The sequence below is a fragment of the Gossypium raimondii genome, chromosome 1 (assembly GCF_025698545.1).
Source record: "Gossypium raimondii isolate GPD5lz chromosome 1, ASM2569854v1, whole genome shotgun sequence".
NCBI classification, from domain to species: domain Eukaryota; kingdom Viridiplantae; phylum Streptophyta; class Magnoliopsida; order Malvales; family Malvaceae; genus Gossypium; species Gossypium raimondii.
Window position 1 is genome coordinate 2,181,127 of NC_068565.1, and position 17,543 is coordinate 2,198,669.

The 17,543-nt window shown below is 31.4% G+C and overlaps 2 protein-coding genes and 1 long non-coding RNA gene across 3 annotated transcripts; 2 read left to right on the forward strand and 1 right to left on the reverse strand.

Annotated features, from left to right (window-relative positions):
- Nucleotides 1-2,290, forward strand: LOC105775279 (two-component response regulator ARR2). Its single transcript, XM_012597807.2, has 4 exons — nucleotides 1-59; nucleotides 218-380; nucleotides 1,541-1,693; nucleotides 1,985-2,290. The coding sequence occupies exons 2-4, from the start codon at nucleotides 218-220 to the stop codon at nucleotides 2,128-2,130; spliced, it is 462 nt and encodes a 153-aa protein (XP_012453261.1). The 5' UTR covers nucleotides 1-59; the 3' UTR covers nucleotides 2,131-2,290.
- A 1,283-nt stretch (nucleotides 2,291-3,573) lies between these two features.
- LOC105775288 (GATA transcription factor 15) lies at nucleotides 3,574-4,558 on the reverse strand. The gene is made up of 3 exons (XM_012597817.2): nucleotides 4,340-4,558; nucleotides 4,070-4,228; nucleotides 3,574-3,967 (listed from the first exon to the last, which is right to left on the reverse strand). The coding sequence occupies exons 1-3, from the start codon at nucleotides 4,358-4,360 to the stop codon at nucleotides 3,734-3,736; spliced, it is 414 nt and encodes a 137-aa protein (XP_012453271.1). The 5' UTR covers nucleotides 4,361-4,558; the 3' UTR covers nucleotides 3,574-3,733.
- Nucleotides 4,559-7,327: 2,769 nt separating this feature from the next.
- Nucleotides 7,328-8,277, forward strand: LOC105775302 (uncharacterized). Its single transcript, XR_001127687.2, has 2 exons — nucleotides 7,328-7,460; nucleotides 7,969-8,277. It is a non-coding gene; the product is annotated as an uncharacterized LOC105775302 (long non-coding RNA).
- The last annotated feature ends 9,266 nt before the right edge of the window (nucleotides 8,278-17,543 follow it).

The window sequence follows — 17,543 nt, forward strand, 5'->3', positions numbered from 1 at the left end:
AATCTTTCTTCCTTTTTCACCTTTATATCTCTCAACTCTGGCTTTTGTTTTTCAACACGGTATCAATAAAAAATCTTTCTTTCATAATTTATTCTCTCTTTTCTTTTCTTTTTTTGTTCATAAATTATTATTGTAATCGCTTAGTGAGTTCAAATTTAAGCATGTGTAAAAGGCAGTAGCATCTTCATATAGCATTTTTCCCCCTTTTTTTAAACAGATGAATCCAAGTAATGGAAATGGATCCATGTCGACTGCTAGCTCAAGCGGTGCGTGGGACGGTAGAGATCAATTTCCTGCTGGTTTGCGTGTGCTCGTTGTTGACGATGATCCAACATGTCTTATGATCTTTGAAAAAATGCTAAAAGCCTGCTTATATCAAGGTACTAATCAACAATTTCTTTAAATTTTCATTTTGAACACTAATTTCAAGTTGAAGTTATTTTGGTTCGGGTTTATGGGTTTGTATTACTTCTTCTATAGTTTGAATATTTTTAGATTTAGATTTTTCATATTCCATGGTTGAATTGAGTTTGAATTCATGTTAATTGAATTGGATTTTCAGATTTAAGTGAGGATTGAGTGTATTTCAAATGTGTAAACCTGTCCATGAGCTAGGTAGACCATCTGACCCGACTTGAGCTAGGGTTGATTAAATAATTTTTTGCCTTTGGCATGTTAAATTAAATAAATTTTAAAATATTTTTATTTTTATTTTAAATTTAATTTAATTATAATATATAAATATTAATATAAAATAATATGTTTTTAATATTTGGGTAAATTCCCAAAATAGTCACTTTTGTTTCCCTCAGTTACATTTTAATCACTGAGCTGTTAATGGTGTAACAGTAAGCTGACGTGACACGTAAACCATCATTTTAAACAAAATTTTTAGGTTAAATTATACAATTGATCTTCATTTTTTTTCGTTTTGAGCAATTTAATTTTTTTCTTTTATGTCAACTTTCCTTTTCTTTTTCTTTTTTTCATTCTCTTCTGATTTTCCCTCTATTTTCCCCCCTTCTTCATCTCTTTTAACGGTAAAAGAAAAAAATCACATTGCTCAAAACAAAAAAATATATAGGGACCAATTATATAATTTAACCTAAAATTTACGTTTGAAATGATGATTTAACGTGCCACATCAGCTTACCGTTACACCGTTAACAATGATTAACGCTCAGTAACTAAAATGTTACAACACGATAACGTAAGTGACTAAAATGTAACCTGAGACAAACATAAATGACTATTTTAATAGTTTACTCTTAATATTTTTATTACTTTGAAGGATTGAGACAAGACCGGATTTTTTTAAATTTAAATCCGACTCATGAATAAGTCTACCATATGATTGAAAATCTACAATAAAAAAATTTTATTTCGAGCCTAGCATATACTGAAAACTGGAATATATTTGAAGTAAAAATAAATTTGAACTGATATTGAATCAATGCCTATTGATAGCATGCCACTTTATAATGCTTTGCCTTTTTTGAGATTACCTATTTTCATAAATTTGATGTGTGAATGTTTACAGTTACGAAATGCAACAAAGCTGAGACTGCATTGTCGGTGCTACGTGAGCACAAAAACGAGTTCGATATCGTTATCAGTGATGTCCATATGCCAGACATGGACGGATTCGAACTTCTCAAGCATATTACTTCGGAGATGGATCTCCCTGTTATCCGTAAGAACCTATTATTTATCATTTTGCTTTGGATTCATCGAGTTCGGAGTAAATTTCTTAATTTTGATCCGAATTCGAAAAATTAATCCGCTTAACCCAAACCAAACTTGCTCGAATCCGAAATAAAACTAAACTTGAATTGAAAATGATTTGACAAGTAACCAAAAATGATCTGAACTTAAAAAGATTAGATTCTATAATGATCCAAACCTAATTAAGCCTCAACCCCAAATTACACAAACTCGAAAATAAATTTCAACCTGAAATGACTTGAACTTGTATTTTATGCAGTGATATCGGCAGATGCTAGAAAGCAAGTTGTTATGGAGGGTGTTACATATGGTGCTTGTGATTACTTAATCAAACCGGTTCGTATCGAGACGCTCAAAAACATATGGCAGCATGTGGTTCGGAAGAAGGCTCGAAATACGGTCTGATTTCAATTGAGTTTTAATTTTCAAATTGAAGTTCGAGTTGAGATAAAAATGGAATAATTCAAACTTAAATGAGTAAATTAGTTATTTTTCTAGTAAAGAAAAAACCTTCATTTGTATGCTCGGAATTGATTAAGTTTGATTGACTTTACTTTATCAGCTACTCGGAATCAAATATTAAAGATAATTGAATTCAACTTACTTAATACTAGAGGTGTTCATGGGCCGGGCGGCCCGGCCCGGCCCGACAGCCCGCCCGAAATATGGGAGGGTTTGGGTAAAAATATAGGTCCGAAATATGGGCTTGGGCAAAAAAACGAGGCCCGATTAAAAAATAGGCCGGGCCTCAGGCACAACTTTTTGGGCCGGGCCTGGCCCGGCCCGGCCTGGCCCGAATATAATAAATAATTTTATTTTTAAAATTTTAAAATACTTTTATTAAATTTTTTTAATTTTAAAATATTTTTAAAATACTTTTTTTATTTTTTTAATTTTAAAATATTTTTAAAATACTTTTTTAAATTTTAATTTTAATTTTTAAAATAAATTTTTGGTATTTATTTAAAAAACGGGCCGGGCCCGGGCTTGTGATTTTTTCCCGGGCCGGGCCTGGGCAAAATTCTAAGCCCATATTTCAGGCTGGGCCAGGCCCGGGCCTAGGACCCGGGCCAAAATTTTTTCTGGGCCCGGCCCGGCCCATGAGCACCTCTACTTAATACTGTTTGGCACCCAAGAAAATTCTGGGCTTTCCTTGAAAGTTTATTTTCTTTCTCTTTCCACCCTTATTCTAACTCAATAGTCCCCATTTTTTCCCTTCCTTTTCCTGGGAATTAAATGTGAAAATTTACCTTTTTATTTTAGCCCAAGTTTATTTAAACCATCGTTCAATAAAACAAAATAGTAAAAATACCTCTTTGGTCCCTTTAAATTTTGATATTAAGCAAATTGATCTCTTTAAAAAATTAGAGTAATTTAATCTCTACCAATTTTGAAAAAGAGTAACTAAGAACAATAAATAAAAAGTTAATATTTTTCTTCAATTTTACATATTTTTATAAATATAATAATAAATTTAACCTCAAAATTTATACACTCAATCAATTTAATCTTGATTTAATAATTTTAACTCAAAACATTTACTAATTTTTCAACTTTTACATAAAATATGTAAGCAAGAAAATTAAATTTATTATGATACCAATCAAAATTAAAAACAATCGACAATAACCATCTACAGCGAGATTAATTTTCAGTTATTGGTCAATTTTAAAATTTATAGAAATTAAATGCTCCAACTCTTTTAAGAGTAATCAATTTACTTAATATTAAATTAAAAAAACCAGAGAAATGTTTTTACCAAACAAAATAAATTAATCCCAAAACCGAAGAAAATATAAACCCAAAAATATAAACTACTGCTAGAATTAAATTAGGAAAAATAGAACGAAATTTCCGAATTTTCTTACACTTTCCTTAAATTCTTCCAACAACACAGTTAATTAAAATACTTTTCCATTAAAAGAATTAAGGAAATATAACCAAAAATTACACTTAATAATGGTTAGATACCCTTTAAAGATCCTATTATTTTAGCTAAAAAAAAACCCTAAGCATAAACAGAACCATAAGAAAGAGCCATTAATAGAAGAGCAGCTTGTTCTTCTTCTCCTAATTTTCTCATTTGATTCTCAACGGTTGATTTTTGCATCAAAACTTTTCTTCCCAAAGATATCAATCTTTGCTTTAAATTATCCCCTAAATTTTTAGGGTTCTTTGATTTCTTGTCTAAAACTGCCCTTCTTTTTTTCCTGCTTTTGATCCCACAAGCATTGCACAAAGACTGCAAAAAAAAAAAAAACCCAAAATCACATAAAAACCCAGCCAGGAGTTAAAGATCAAAGATAAAAAAAACTTGTTGAAGTTGAAAAAAAAATAGAACTACCTTGGGACCAGCTGGCCCACCTCTCCAAAGGGGGGTTTTAGAAGTACCACAATTAGCACAAGTTTTCTTGATTTGTTCATTGCAAATTATTTGATTTTGAGTTATTTTTGGTGAAATGGTTTCTGGGGGTTTCCTGTTTGGATCTTTAGAATTTGATCCCTGCAAGAAAATATGATAAAACAATAAAGAGAATCAGCTGAGAAAAAAATGGGAAAGTTAAAGCTCATATGAACAAATGAAGAACATTTTTAAGAGATAATGATGGCTTACTTTTTCACTCGGATCCAACATTTTTACTTGGGAGTTTCGAAGATCTGAAACCAACCCAATGTATGAAATCGAAAACCCAGATGGAAAATGATTACAAGAAAAAAAAAACAAATCAGTAGAAAAAGGAATGAAGATCCAAGCAATGGAGCTGAAGAAGAAATGAAAGTAAAAATTTTCTATGGAAAGAAATGAAGGAAAGAGGGCTGATCCAGAAATTTTGATGGGTGCGGTTTTTATCCCAAGTTGTCACCCGCCAAAATCCCTAAAAATGAACTGGAAAAAGGGCGCCATTGAATTAGGTTTTTTTTTTCCTGTTTGGTTTTTGCCTCCAAAATTTAAATTTTTTCTGCCGTTTTTTTTCCCGGAAAATCTTTGGATTTGTTTTCATGTTTGCACCTAATTTTTTTTTTATTTTGCTATTATTTATTACATTGCCTCAAATATATTTATCATTGAATAATAAAAAACATTGAACCAATTATATCATTTGATTCATTTTTATTTGATCGAATTCACAATAAATTTAATTTTTCTTAAAAATTGTAAAACTCTAATAATTTTAATGATAAGTGTTAAATTAGATTTTAACTTTGATACAATTTACAACGTGATTTGAGGATTTTGATTTGATATAATTATATAAATAAAATTTCGATTTAATTTAAAATTTCACATATCTCTAATTAGATTTGTGATATAATTATATAAATAAAATTTCGACTTAATTTAAAATTTCACATATTTTTAATTAGATTTGTCTATGGGTCGGACCATCCAGTTCGGCCTAAAAGCTTGCTCGAAAATGAGAGGATTCTGACAAAAATACAAGCTCAAAAAATGGGCTTGGACAAAAAATAAGACTCATTTTCTAAATGGACCGAGCCTTAAGTAAGCTTTTTGGGGCCCAAAATTAAAAAAAAAAAAACTAATGCCCGTTTTTGTATTGTTTTGCTACTGCTTTTTTACTGATTTATTATTATTCGCTATTATATTATTACTATTTTGTTATAATTATTTGGATATTATATAACTCTTATTTTATTATTAATTTTGCTACTATTTTAGAAGTATTTACTTGTTAAGTTGCACTTTATCTTAATATTATTTAAGTATATTTTTTAAATTTTGTTCAATTTGTTGGGAAACATATATTTTAATGTTTGAACTGTATTTGATGCATTATATTTTTAAAATTTTTTATATCAAAAATTTTAATACAGTGAGATCCGACCGAACCGGGCTTAAATTTTAACATGAACAAAAATTTAAGTCCATTTTTTAAACCGACCCGAACTTAAAAATCCGACCTAAAACTGTTACTTGGGCGGTCCATGTACAACTCCATCTCTAACACCATCGTTGACTTGTTATCATTTTAGCACTATAATCCTAGTAAGTACTGTGGTGCCAGCTCCTCCGAATGGAAGAAAGAGTGCACCCTTTTGTAGCCTCAAATAAACTATTATTTGGATAATATCTTGCTTCGCATATATACTATTTCCAAAAGCGAATTGGGATTGAAAATAAGCCTCCATAACTATTTTCCAAGCATAGCAATATTGAAAGTATTAAGGTTTTGGAACCCCAAGCCTCCACATTTCTTCGATCACATCCCATATTCTTTGATTGATCCAATAACATCCCCACTCATATTTTGAAATCTACTAAGTTGTGCCTCTCAGCCCTTATCTCTTGCAGCCATTCTCACACCACCTCATTTTCGACATCTCTAGCAATAGTTTGACAATTTGATTCACCATGTCCAATAATACCACATAGATAATATATCATTGGCACCAATTCATAATTAAAGGAAACCTCAAAAAACTCATCTCCATGACGTTTAATTCTCTTCTTTCACATAAACGATTCTCATTTATCTAATCGACCCTGAATTCTCATATATTTAATCATGTAATTCCTCGAAAAATAATAATCTAGAAAGAACCAGCTCGTCACATTACAAAGATTTCTCATTAAATCCTCGGATGAAGATCCAGATGGAAGGTCTTACACCTGAACCTAGAAGTCCGCAAACTGAAATTCAATGTCTAATGATTCTCCCATTTGGTCAACTAATGAACCAACAAGTGATGGTTATTAAAAGACCATCCCTATAGCATCTTCTTCACATCAACATGGTAAAAAAATTGAATAACACAGAGCCCACTATTACCAATGCTCAATAGGTCTGTTGCACGCTCCTTAAATCGGTCTTCAAAGAGATAGAAGAGTACGCTCCATGGCCGCAAAACTAACGACTCTCTCACTCATGAACTTTCCAACCAGATTATAGTTTTTTTTTAAAACAAAAACATAGATCATAGTTGATTTCCTTTATCAAAAGCCTCATTTGGATTTAGAATCAACTCTACTTCTTCCTTATCTTGAACTGTTACATCAAAAACTACTACCAGACATGAAAGCAATAGAAAAGCAAAACTCTGAAAGAACTTGACAAAACAAATACTAAGCATGCACACTAGGCATGAGAAAACTTGCCCTAAAAAATCTACCTAAAAGCCAGAGGCAAGACCAAAAAACAATCCATGAGAGTTTTTTTTTTTAAATCTCGTTACAAGTTATGACCATATCTGTTTTTTTCGACACAATACTCAGAACTTTCTATAACCCCTCTCTAACTCATAAATAAAAAAATATTATTGATTGATACTATGACAATGTTTTGAAATAAAAATATATTAAGTTTAACTTAATTTCTATAAAAATATCCAACTGTTAATTTGGTAATGAACTAAAAAAAACCTATTAATTTTGTATTTTAAAAATAAATATAAAACAAATCAATTTTATAAGAATTTCAATAAGCGAAAAAATTGCCATCATATGTGCGCTACACAGTTATAACGTACATGAATGTGATCTAAATCACTTGCATAAACGACAAATGTGGGGTTCATCCTTTTTTCTCGATAAGTACTTCTGCAATCTCAAGTATATATAAACGTCTCTTAGTACTTTGTTTTCATTGTACTAAAAATTCTCTCAATTTCTCTCTCGCTTTCAATCATTCGCTCGGTTATAATAATATTTAAAATGGGGCAATTTTCTCGTTCAATTTCAGCTGTAGTCCTTCTTATGTTGGTTCTTTTAGCAACAGGTTTTCTCTTTAATATTTTTTTTTCGATTTCTTTCCATTTAATTTATTATTTAATTTGCTAAAATTTTAAATTTTTTTATGAAATATTTGTATTTAACGTATTCATATGGGCACGAATGTCAAATATATGTATTTACATATTTTGAAATTATATATATTCATATTTGACATTCACTTTAACAAAATGATATTTAGCATAAAGTTAACCTATTAAGTCATATTACCATGATGGATACTTGCTTGTTGCCCCATTTCTCTTTCAATAGTTTTGCTATTGATTCTTTATTTAATAAATGTACATATATTAAAGTTAACTGTTCCATTTAGTACAAAGCTAGTCATCCCATATGCTTAAATATATATATATATATATATATTCATATTTGACATTCATTCTTTGGTAAGATAGTTTTTTTAATATAAAATTAATCACCTCATTTCTATTTTTAAAATTATGTTATTAATTTTTTATATGTCACATCTATCTATATTATGTGAAATGAAGCAGAGATGGGACCTGTGACAGCGGATGGTGATAAGATATGCGAGTCCCGAAGCAATGCATTCAAGGGGTTATGCTTACGTGATAACAATTGTGATATTGTTTGCAAGACCGAGGGTTTTCCTAATGGAGGTTGCAAAGGTTTTATTCGCAAATGCGTCTGCACTAAGCCTTGTTAGATGAGCAATTTCATTATACTTTATCCCCTTTCCTCTTGTTATGCATGTGCACGAGAATTGAGAGAATAAAATTTTCACAACATATTTCTGTACAAGGAAATTTATTATTATTGAATATTAACTTCTAAATTAATTCTCTTAATCATAATCTCTAGTTTCTTTTAGAATTATTTGTCTTAAATATATATATATATATATTAGGACTGTATGCTTAGGTTTGAGGCTTATTTTTAAACCATGCAAAATTTGATGAAATTTAAATAATAATTTATTTTGTTCAAATAATATCCTTAATGATGAAGCCAAACTGAAAATTGTCTATGGTGGAGTTATTCAAAGCTTTAATAACCCGTGAGCCATCCGACTCCGAAATGAAACTATCCATGCGCATCTCCTTGAGCCAAGACATTGCATCTCGTACAGGAAATGCTTCCGCTAAATGACTCTCCAAACAACTTGACCAAAAACCCTAGCAACTACGACTAAACTTACCATTCGTGTCTTGAATCACAGTTGCCCAACTCGTCTTTGTTTTCAGCAAACAACCACAGCAGTATCAACATTACATATAATCTTGCCCCTCGACGGTTTTTACCATTTCAATCCTTCTACTTCAATGCAAAAAATCACCTTTAGTCTCGACTCCCTTATGCAAAGAATTGAGTCCCTCAATGCTAAGGATGGATAAGGGTCTCCTTGGCGAAGTTCACGACTCGGTACAATTGGACCCTACTCACGCACATCATAACCCAATTCACCCATTTCTCTCCAAAACCCATCTTCAACAGAGTGTACCTCAAAAAGTTACAGTCAACGCTATCGTAAGCTTTATTGATATCGATCTTTACTGCAATTTCACCTTTTTTAGATCTACTTTTAATCTGCAGGTGATGGATAATTTCAAACGCAATCATAAATCATACGTGGAAGTATAGTCTTGAGCCTGTTTGCCAAAATTTTAGCCACAATCTTATACAAAACGTTACAAAGTGCAATAGGCCGGACCTCAAACATACTATGAGGATGATCTTTCTTAGGAATCAAAGCAATGATTGATACACCATCATTGAGCCAAGTGCAGCATTGATTGAACATGTCCTCCCCAATAAAACAACAACAATGCTGGATGAAATCCGGATTCCTACCATCCAGCCCCGACACCTTCTTCGGATTCATATCAAACACAGCCTATCGAATTTCTTCAATCTGAAACGGGGCTACAACTTGCTCATTATCAACCTCTGTCACACAAGAAGGCAAATCCGAAAGGAGCTAAAAATTAGACACAGAAGAAGCCTCAAAGATATTTTGAAAATACTCAATAACAATCGAATGCATCTCATTATTTTCAGTACAATGCTGGCCATGAGAATTAAGTAACATAGAAATTGGATTAACCCTTATTCGTTAAGACACCTATGCATGGAAATGCTTAGAATTCTCTTCGTCACGCTTCAGCCAAAATATTTTTGCTCATTGCTTCCAATAGACAACCTCTTGATTCAATCACGTCTCCACTTATTATTCAGAAAACTATCCAGTCGTCATTCCACAGCCCTTATCTCTTCCGGCCACTCTCGAACCACCTTATGTTCCGGCATCTCACGTAATTTTCAGTAATTCAACTCACTGTGCCCGACAGCACCATATAGATAACACGCCAGTAGCACCCGTTCATAACTGAAGGAAACCTCAAAAGACTTATCTCATTTACATTTAATTCTCTTCTTTCAAATAAACGGGTTCCAGATATTTAATAGAACCTGAATAAAGCATAGTAAAAATATAATTTCACCATTTTAATAGCCTATCTTTATAATTTTTAAAAGATTAAATAAAAATTTTATTATTTTTAGTGAGGGTTAAAGTGCAATTTTATCTTCACTAATTTAAAATTTTAAAAATTTTAAAAGACTTAAATGAAAATTTTTATATTTTAAGAGAACCATACCCTGTCGGCCCCTAGTTACGCCCTTAGACCTCATGACATTACAAAGATTCCTCACTAAAACTTTAGATGCAAATCTAGGCGGAAGGTGATGTGCTTGAATCGATCTCCACAAATATATATAGAAGAGTACGCTGGATGGCCATAAAATTAAGGACCCTCTCACATATGAACTTTCCAACCAAACAAAGATCATAGTTGATTTCCTCTACCAAAGCCTCATCTGGATTTAGAACCTACTTCACTTCTTCCTTATCTCAAACCGTAAGTTTTCAAAGCTCCGTTTCCATAAAAAACTAACACCAAACACGAAAACAACAAAAAAGCATAACTTAGGAAATATTCGACAAAGCAATAAACATGCACACAAGGCATAAGAGAAAGCCAAAGTCAAGACAAAAAAAAAAAATGACAGTATTTTTAAGAACAATATAATTGCTTTCTCCGAAAGCGCGATGTTTGATGGGTGGAAGAATCGGCGGTGATTCAAGGGATTTTGGTGGTCGAAAAACAGAATACACACAAAACCACCTAACGAGTCCGGCTGTGCTAGGCAAGAGTGCTCAAAGTATGCTAATTAGGGTTTGCTTGGATCGCTTCAAACTAGAGCATTTCATCAAGTTTCTGTTGCGAGTTGAAGCGTTTTTGCTCGGTATGCGAGGGGGATTGTGAGGGATAGGGATTTTTGTATAATAATAAAAGCATGTCTGCATTTTATTAAAAAACAATAACAACAATATAATTATCTAAAAAATAGATGACGTAGTTTTATACTTTATTTTTGTTTCACTTATATTATTAAATAGATGCACATTATTAAAAAACACATGGAAAAGTTTTAAGATATCCTTAAAATACACGTTATTAAAATATAAATATCATATATTAAATCATCGTTATTTATATTGGCATTGTGCTCAATGCGGGAGGATGTAGGTTTGAGTGCGCTGAAGCGTATTATCCTCTTAGTTATGAGTTAGGGAAGGGCTATAAATAGTTTTAGACATTGTGTCAGATAGAGAAGACATAATCAAAATCTAAAATAAAATTATTTAAAAAAAAAGTAATAATTTAGTACACCATTATTATTTTTTAGTCCCAAACTTATTAATATTAGAAACCTAAACTTAATTTCTATTAATGTAATAATTATTGATTGATACTAGGCGAACAATGTTTCAAAACAAATAAATTGAAATATACATATTTATTAAAATTTCAATAAGCGAGAAATTACCATAATATATGGGCTAAATAGTTATAACGTAAATGAATGTGATCTAAGATCACTTGGGAAAACAACAAATGTGGGGTTATCCTTTTTTCTCGATAACATTTTGCGATCTTAAGTTCATATAAAAAGGTCTCTTAATATTTGGTTTTCATTGTACCAAAAACTCTCAATCTCTCTCTTTCTCTCCCGTTTTTATTCGTTCGCTTATTAATCATATTTAAAATGGAGCGGTTTTCTCGTCCAGTTTCAGCAGTAATCCTTCTTATGTTGGTTCTTCTAGCAACAGGTTTTCTCTTTAATAGTTTTTCAATTCCTTTAAATTATATATATACTTATACATATATTCGTATTTAACATTTACTTTGACAAAATAATAACTCGTGACGTTTAGATGCCTATTACCTCATTTCTCTTTCAATAATTTTGCTACTGATTCTTTAACTAATATATATACATAAATTAAAGCTAACCGTCCCATTTAATATAAAGCTAGTCGTTCTATGTGTTTAAATATATATTTATATTACGTATATAAACTTGTCTTTAATATATATATTTTTACATAAATTTATGACGTAACTATGTGAAATGAAATAGAAATGGGACCCGTGGCAGTGGAAGGTGGTACAACATGCAAGGCCACGAGCAATATATACAAGGGATTATGCTTACTTGATGATAGTTGTGATATTGTTTGCAAGAGAGAGGGTTTCCATAGTGGAAATTGTAAAGGCTTCCTTCGCAAATGCGTCTGTACTAATCCTTGCTAGATGAACAACTTCTTGTTATGCGTGTACCTGAGAGTTGAGAGAATAAGATATTTCTGTACGAGAAAACTTATTATTATTGAATATTAACTTCTAAATTAATTTTATCTTTGAGTATCTTTTAGAATTATTTCTTTTAATATATATAAATTAGGACTATATGCTTAGTAAATACACCTGCCCATGGGCTGGGCTGGACCAAAGGCTCACCTAGAACTAGGAGAGTTTTGGCAAAAATATAAGCTTAAAAGATAGGTCTGGGCAAAAAAATAAGGTCTGTTTAAAAAATGTTGTTTTCTCATTATTTTGCTACCATTTCACTATTATGTTACTACTATTTTATAATTTGGATATTATATAGCTCTTGTTTTATTGTTAATTTTATTATTATTTTAGAGAGATTTGCTGGTTAAGTTATACCCAGTGTTGTTTAAATATAAATATATATGTTTTATTTTATTTTCAATTTGTTGGGAAATATTTATGTTAATATTTTTTTTGTATTTCCGATGTATTATATGTATTTTTTAAAATTATATAAAAATAATTACAGCGAGTTGTACCGAGTTTTAGCATTTTTATCTGGGCCAAACATAGCAAAATTTAGATTCATTTTTCAGATTGGACTAGACCAGGCTCGAGCCTCAAATTTTGACAAGACCCGATCCATGAAAAGATTTAATGCTTAGGTTTGAGGTTTATTTTTAAACCATGCAAAATTTGATGAAATTTAAATAATATTTTTTTGTTCAAAGCTTTAATAACTTATGTACCTAATCGTTTCACGCACATCACAACCCAATTCATCCATTTCTCCCCAAAACTCATCTTCAACAGAGTGTACCTCAAAAAATTCCAGTCTATTGTAAGCTTTACTGATATCGATCTTTACTGTAATTTCACCTTTCTTAGATATACTTTTAATCTGCATGTGATGGATAATTTCAAACACAATCATAAATATTACGAGGAAGTAGAATCTTGAGCCTTGTTGGCCAAAACTTTAGCACAATCTTATACAAAACGTTACAAAGTGCAATAGGCCGGAGCTCAAACATACTACGAGGATGATCTTTCTTAGGAATCAAAACAATGATTGATACACCATCATTGAGCCAAGTGCAGCATTGATTGAACATGTCCTCCCCAATAAAACAAAAACAATGCTGGATGAAACCCGGATTCCTACCATCCCAGCCCCGACACCTCCTTCGGATTCATATCAAACACAGCCTATCGAATTTCTTCAATCTGAAACGGGGCTACAACTTGCTCATTATCAACCTCTGTGACACAAGAAGGCAAATCCGAAAGGAGCTAAAAATTAGACACAGAAGAAGCCTCAAAGATATTTTGAAAATACTCAATAACAATCGAATGCATCTCATTATTTTCAGTACAATGCTGGCCATGAGAATTAAGTAACATAGAAATTCGATTAACCCTTATTCGTTAAGACACCTATGCATGGAAATGCTTAGAATTCTCTTCGTCATGCTTCAGCCAAAATAATTTTGCTCATTGCTTCCAGTAGACAACCTCTTGCGCAAGAAGTTTGCTTAACTCAGTGAGATTTGGAGCTTCCCATAACAGATTGGAGTCTTAGATGTTTAGGATAGATAGAAACATTGTTAACAATCCTTGATTCAATCACGTCTCCACTTATTATTCAGAAAACTGTCCAGTGGTCATTCCACAGCCCTCATCTCTTTCGGCTACTCTCGAACAACCTTATTTCCGGCATCTCCCGTAATTTTCAGTAATTCAACTCACTGTGCCCGACAGTACCATATAGATAACACGCCACTAGCACCCCTTCATAACTAAAGAAAACCTCAAAAGACTTATCTCATTTACATCTAGAAAGGATCCCATCACATTACAAAGGTTCCTCACTAAAACCTTAGATACAAATCCAGGCAGACAGTCGTGTGCTTGAATCCAAAACTCCACAGCCCGGAAATAAATGTCATCTGGATTGTCCCCTTTGGTCAACTGATGAACCAACAAAAGACAGTTATTAAAAGACCACAGACCACCCCATAGCATCTTCTTCATATCAACATGGTGAAATTTTTAATAACATATATAGATCCCACTATCACCAGTAGGTTTGATATACGCTCCTTGAATCTGTCTGCACAAAGATAGAAGAGAACGTTCCATGGCCACAAAATTAAGGACCCTATCGCCTATGAACATTCCAACCAAACAAAGATCATAGTTGATTTCCTCTACCGAAGCCTCATCTGGATTTAGAACTGTTAGAGTTGTGTGACCCAAATTCTAAGAGATTGTTTGCAAGTCAAGTTAGACAAAATATATCTTCTTTCTAAAAGATTTAGTATTTATGAGTATAATATATTTAGCATTTATTAGTATAATATATTTGACTTTGATTAGAATTAGGTTTTTTCAACCTATAAATAGATGTAGTCGAAACTCCTCTTGTAATCATTCGAATTCGACATAGTGAATTTTCTTCTCCTCTGCCCGTATTTTTTATGTGGAAACTTTTTTCCTCAAAAGGGTTTCCACGTAAAAAATTATATGTTCTTTATTTTTATTTCTCTTTTTTTTTACGATATATTGTCATTACCGACATTTTATTTTTACAATAACCTACTCCACTTCTTCCTTATCCCAAACCGTAAATCTTCAAAACTCCGTTTCCATAAAAAAACTAACACCAAACATGAAAACAACAAAAAAGCAAAACTCAAGAAAATATTGGACAAAGCAATACTAAACATGCACACATGGCATAAGTGAAAGCCAAAGCCAAGACAAAAAAAAAAAAAAAAGCATGACCGTTTTTTTAAGAACAATATAATTGCTTTCTCCGGAAGCGCAATGTTCGGTGGATGAAGGAGGGGTGATTCAGGAGATTGTAGTGGCCGAAAAATGGAATACGCGCAAAATCACCTAACAGGTCCTACTGCTCTGAGAAAGAGTGCTAGAGCAAAGGATGCTAGCTAAGGTATGCTTGGATCGCTTCAAACTAAAGCATTTCATCGAGTTTCTGTTGCGAGTTGAAGCGTTTTTGCCTGGTATGCAAGGGGGATTGTGAGGGGTTTTTGTATAGCAATAAAAGCATGTCGGCATTTTATTAAAAATATAATAATAACAACAATATAATTATCTAAAAAAAATAGATGACACAGTTTGATACTTTATTTTTGTTTCACTTATATTATTAAATAAATACATGGTAGAGTTTTAAGATATCCTTAAAACACACGTTATTAAAGTATAAATATCATATATTAAATCATTGTTATTGGTATGAGCATTGTTCTCAATGCAGAAAGACGTGAGTTTGAATGCAATATTGAAACACATTATCCTTTTAATTATGGGTTGAAGCATATATGATCAAAACTTATGATAAAATTATTCAAAATAATAATAATTTAATACACTATTATTTTTAGTAATCCTAATTTTATTAATATTAGAAACCTCAACTTACTTTCTATTAATGTAATAATTATTGATTGATACTATGCAAACAGTGTTTAAAAATAAATAAAAAACATATTCAAAAAAACTATTAAGTTTTATTTGGTAATGAACTAATAAAAAGCTATTAATTTCGTATTTTAAAAATAAAAATAAAACAAATCAATTGAAATATACATATTTATTAGAATTTCAATAAGCGGAAAAATTGCCATAATACATTGGCTAAATTGCTCTGAGATCACTCGGGAAAACAACAAATGTGGGTTATCCTTTTTTTCTCGATAACTTCTGCGATCACAAATTTATATAAAAAGGTCTCTTAATATTTGGTTTTCACTGTACCAAAAACTCTTAATCTCTCTCTTTCTCTCTCGTTTTTATTAGTTCACTTTGTTAATAATATTTAAAATGGAGCGATTTTCTCGTTCAGTTTCAACGGTGGTCCTTCTTATATTGATTCTTCTAGCAACAGGTTTTCTCTTTAATGTTTTTGCAATTCCTTTAAATTATATATATACTTATTCATGTATTTATATTTGACATTTACTTTGACAAATAGTAACTCGTGACGTTTAGATGCCTATTGCCCCGTTTCTCTTTCAATAGTTTTGCTATTGATTCTTTATTTAATGTATATACATATATTAAAGCTAATCGTCCCATTTAGTACAAAACTAGCCATATTTATATTTTTGTGTGATTAACTTGTCTATAATATTTTTTATTTTGCATAAATTTGTGACATAACTATGTGAAATGAAATAGAAATGGGAGCTGTGGCAGTGGAAGGTGGTCCAATATGCAAGGCCACGAGCAATGTATACAAAGGATTATGCTTAATTGATGATAGTTGTGATATTGTTTGCAAGAGAGAAGGTTTTCATAGGGGGAATTGTAAAGGCTTCCTTCGCAAATGTGTCTGCACTAATCCTTGCTAAATGAGCAATCTATTAGGATTTTATTATACTTAAAAGATTGTCCTCTTTCCTCTTGTTATGCATGTACATGAGAGTTGAGAGAATAAGATATTTCTGTACGAGAAAACTTATTATTATTGAATATTAACTTTTAAATCAATTCTCTTAATCTTAATCTTTGAGTATCTTTTGGAATTGTTTCTCTTAATATATATAAATCAGGACTATATGCTTAGTAAGTGCACATGTTCATGGGCTGGGCTGGGCTGGTCCGAAGGCTTGTCTAAAAAGTCGGAGGTTTATTTAAACAAAAATATAGGCTCGAAAAATAGGCTTGAGTAAAAAAAATGAGGTCCATTTAAAAAAACGGGTCAGGCCTCAAGTAATGCTTTTTTGGCTCAACCCGACTCGAGTTAACAAAAAGACAAAAAAAAATTGTTATTTTCTTATTGCTTTCTCATTGTTTTGCTACCATTTTACTATTATGTTACTGTTATTTTCTTTAGATATTGTATAACTCTAGTTTTATTATTAATTTTGTTACTATTTTAGAGATATTTGCTTGTAAAGTTATTATACCTAATGTTATTTAAGTATAAATATATATTATTATATTTTCAATTTATTGGGAAATATTTATTTTAATATTTTTTTGTATTTTTGATGTATTCTATTTTATAAAAAAATTTAGGCAGGTTAGGCCGAGTTTTAGCATTTTTATTTTGGCTGAACTTGGTAAAATTTAGATCCACCTTTTGGAATGGACCCGGCCATGATCGGGCCTAGCAAATAGGCTTAACGTTTTGATAAGGCCTGACCCATGAACAAGCTTAATCCTTAAATTTCAGGCTTATTTTTAAACCGTGCCAAAATTAATGAAATTTAAATAATAAGTTCTTTATTAAGTAATACGCTTAATGATGAAGCCAAACTCAAAATTATCTATGATTGAGTTAATTTTAATAAGCCGTGAGCAATCCGACTCGCATCTCCTTGAGTCAAGACAATGCCTCTCGTAATGATAATGCTTCAGCTAATTGAGTCACCAAAAAACCCTAGCAACTACGAATA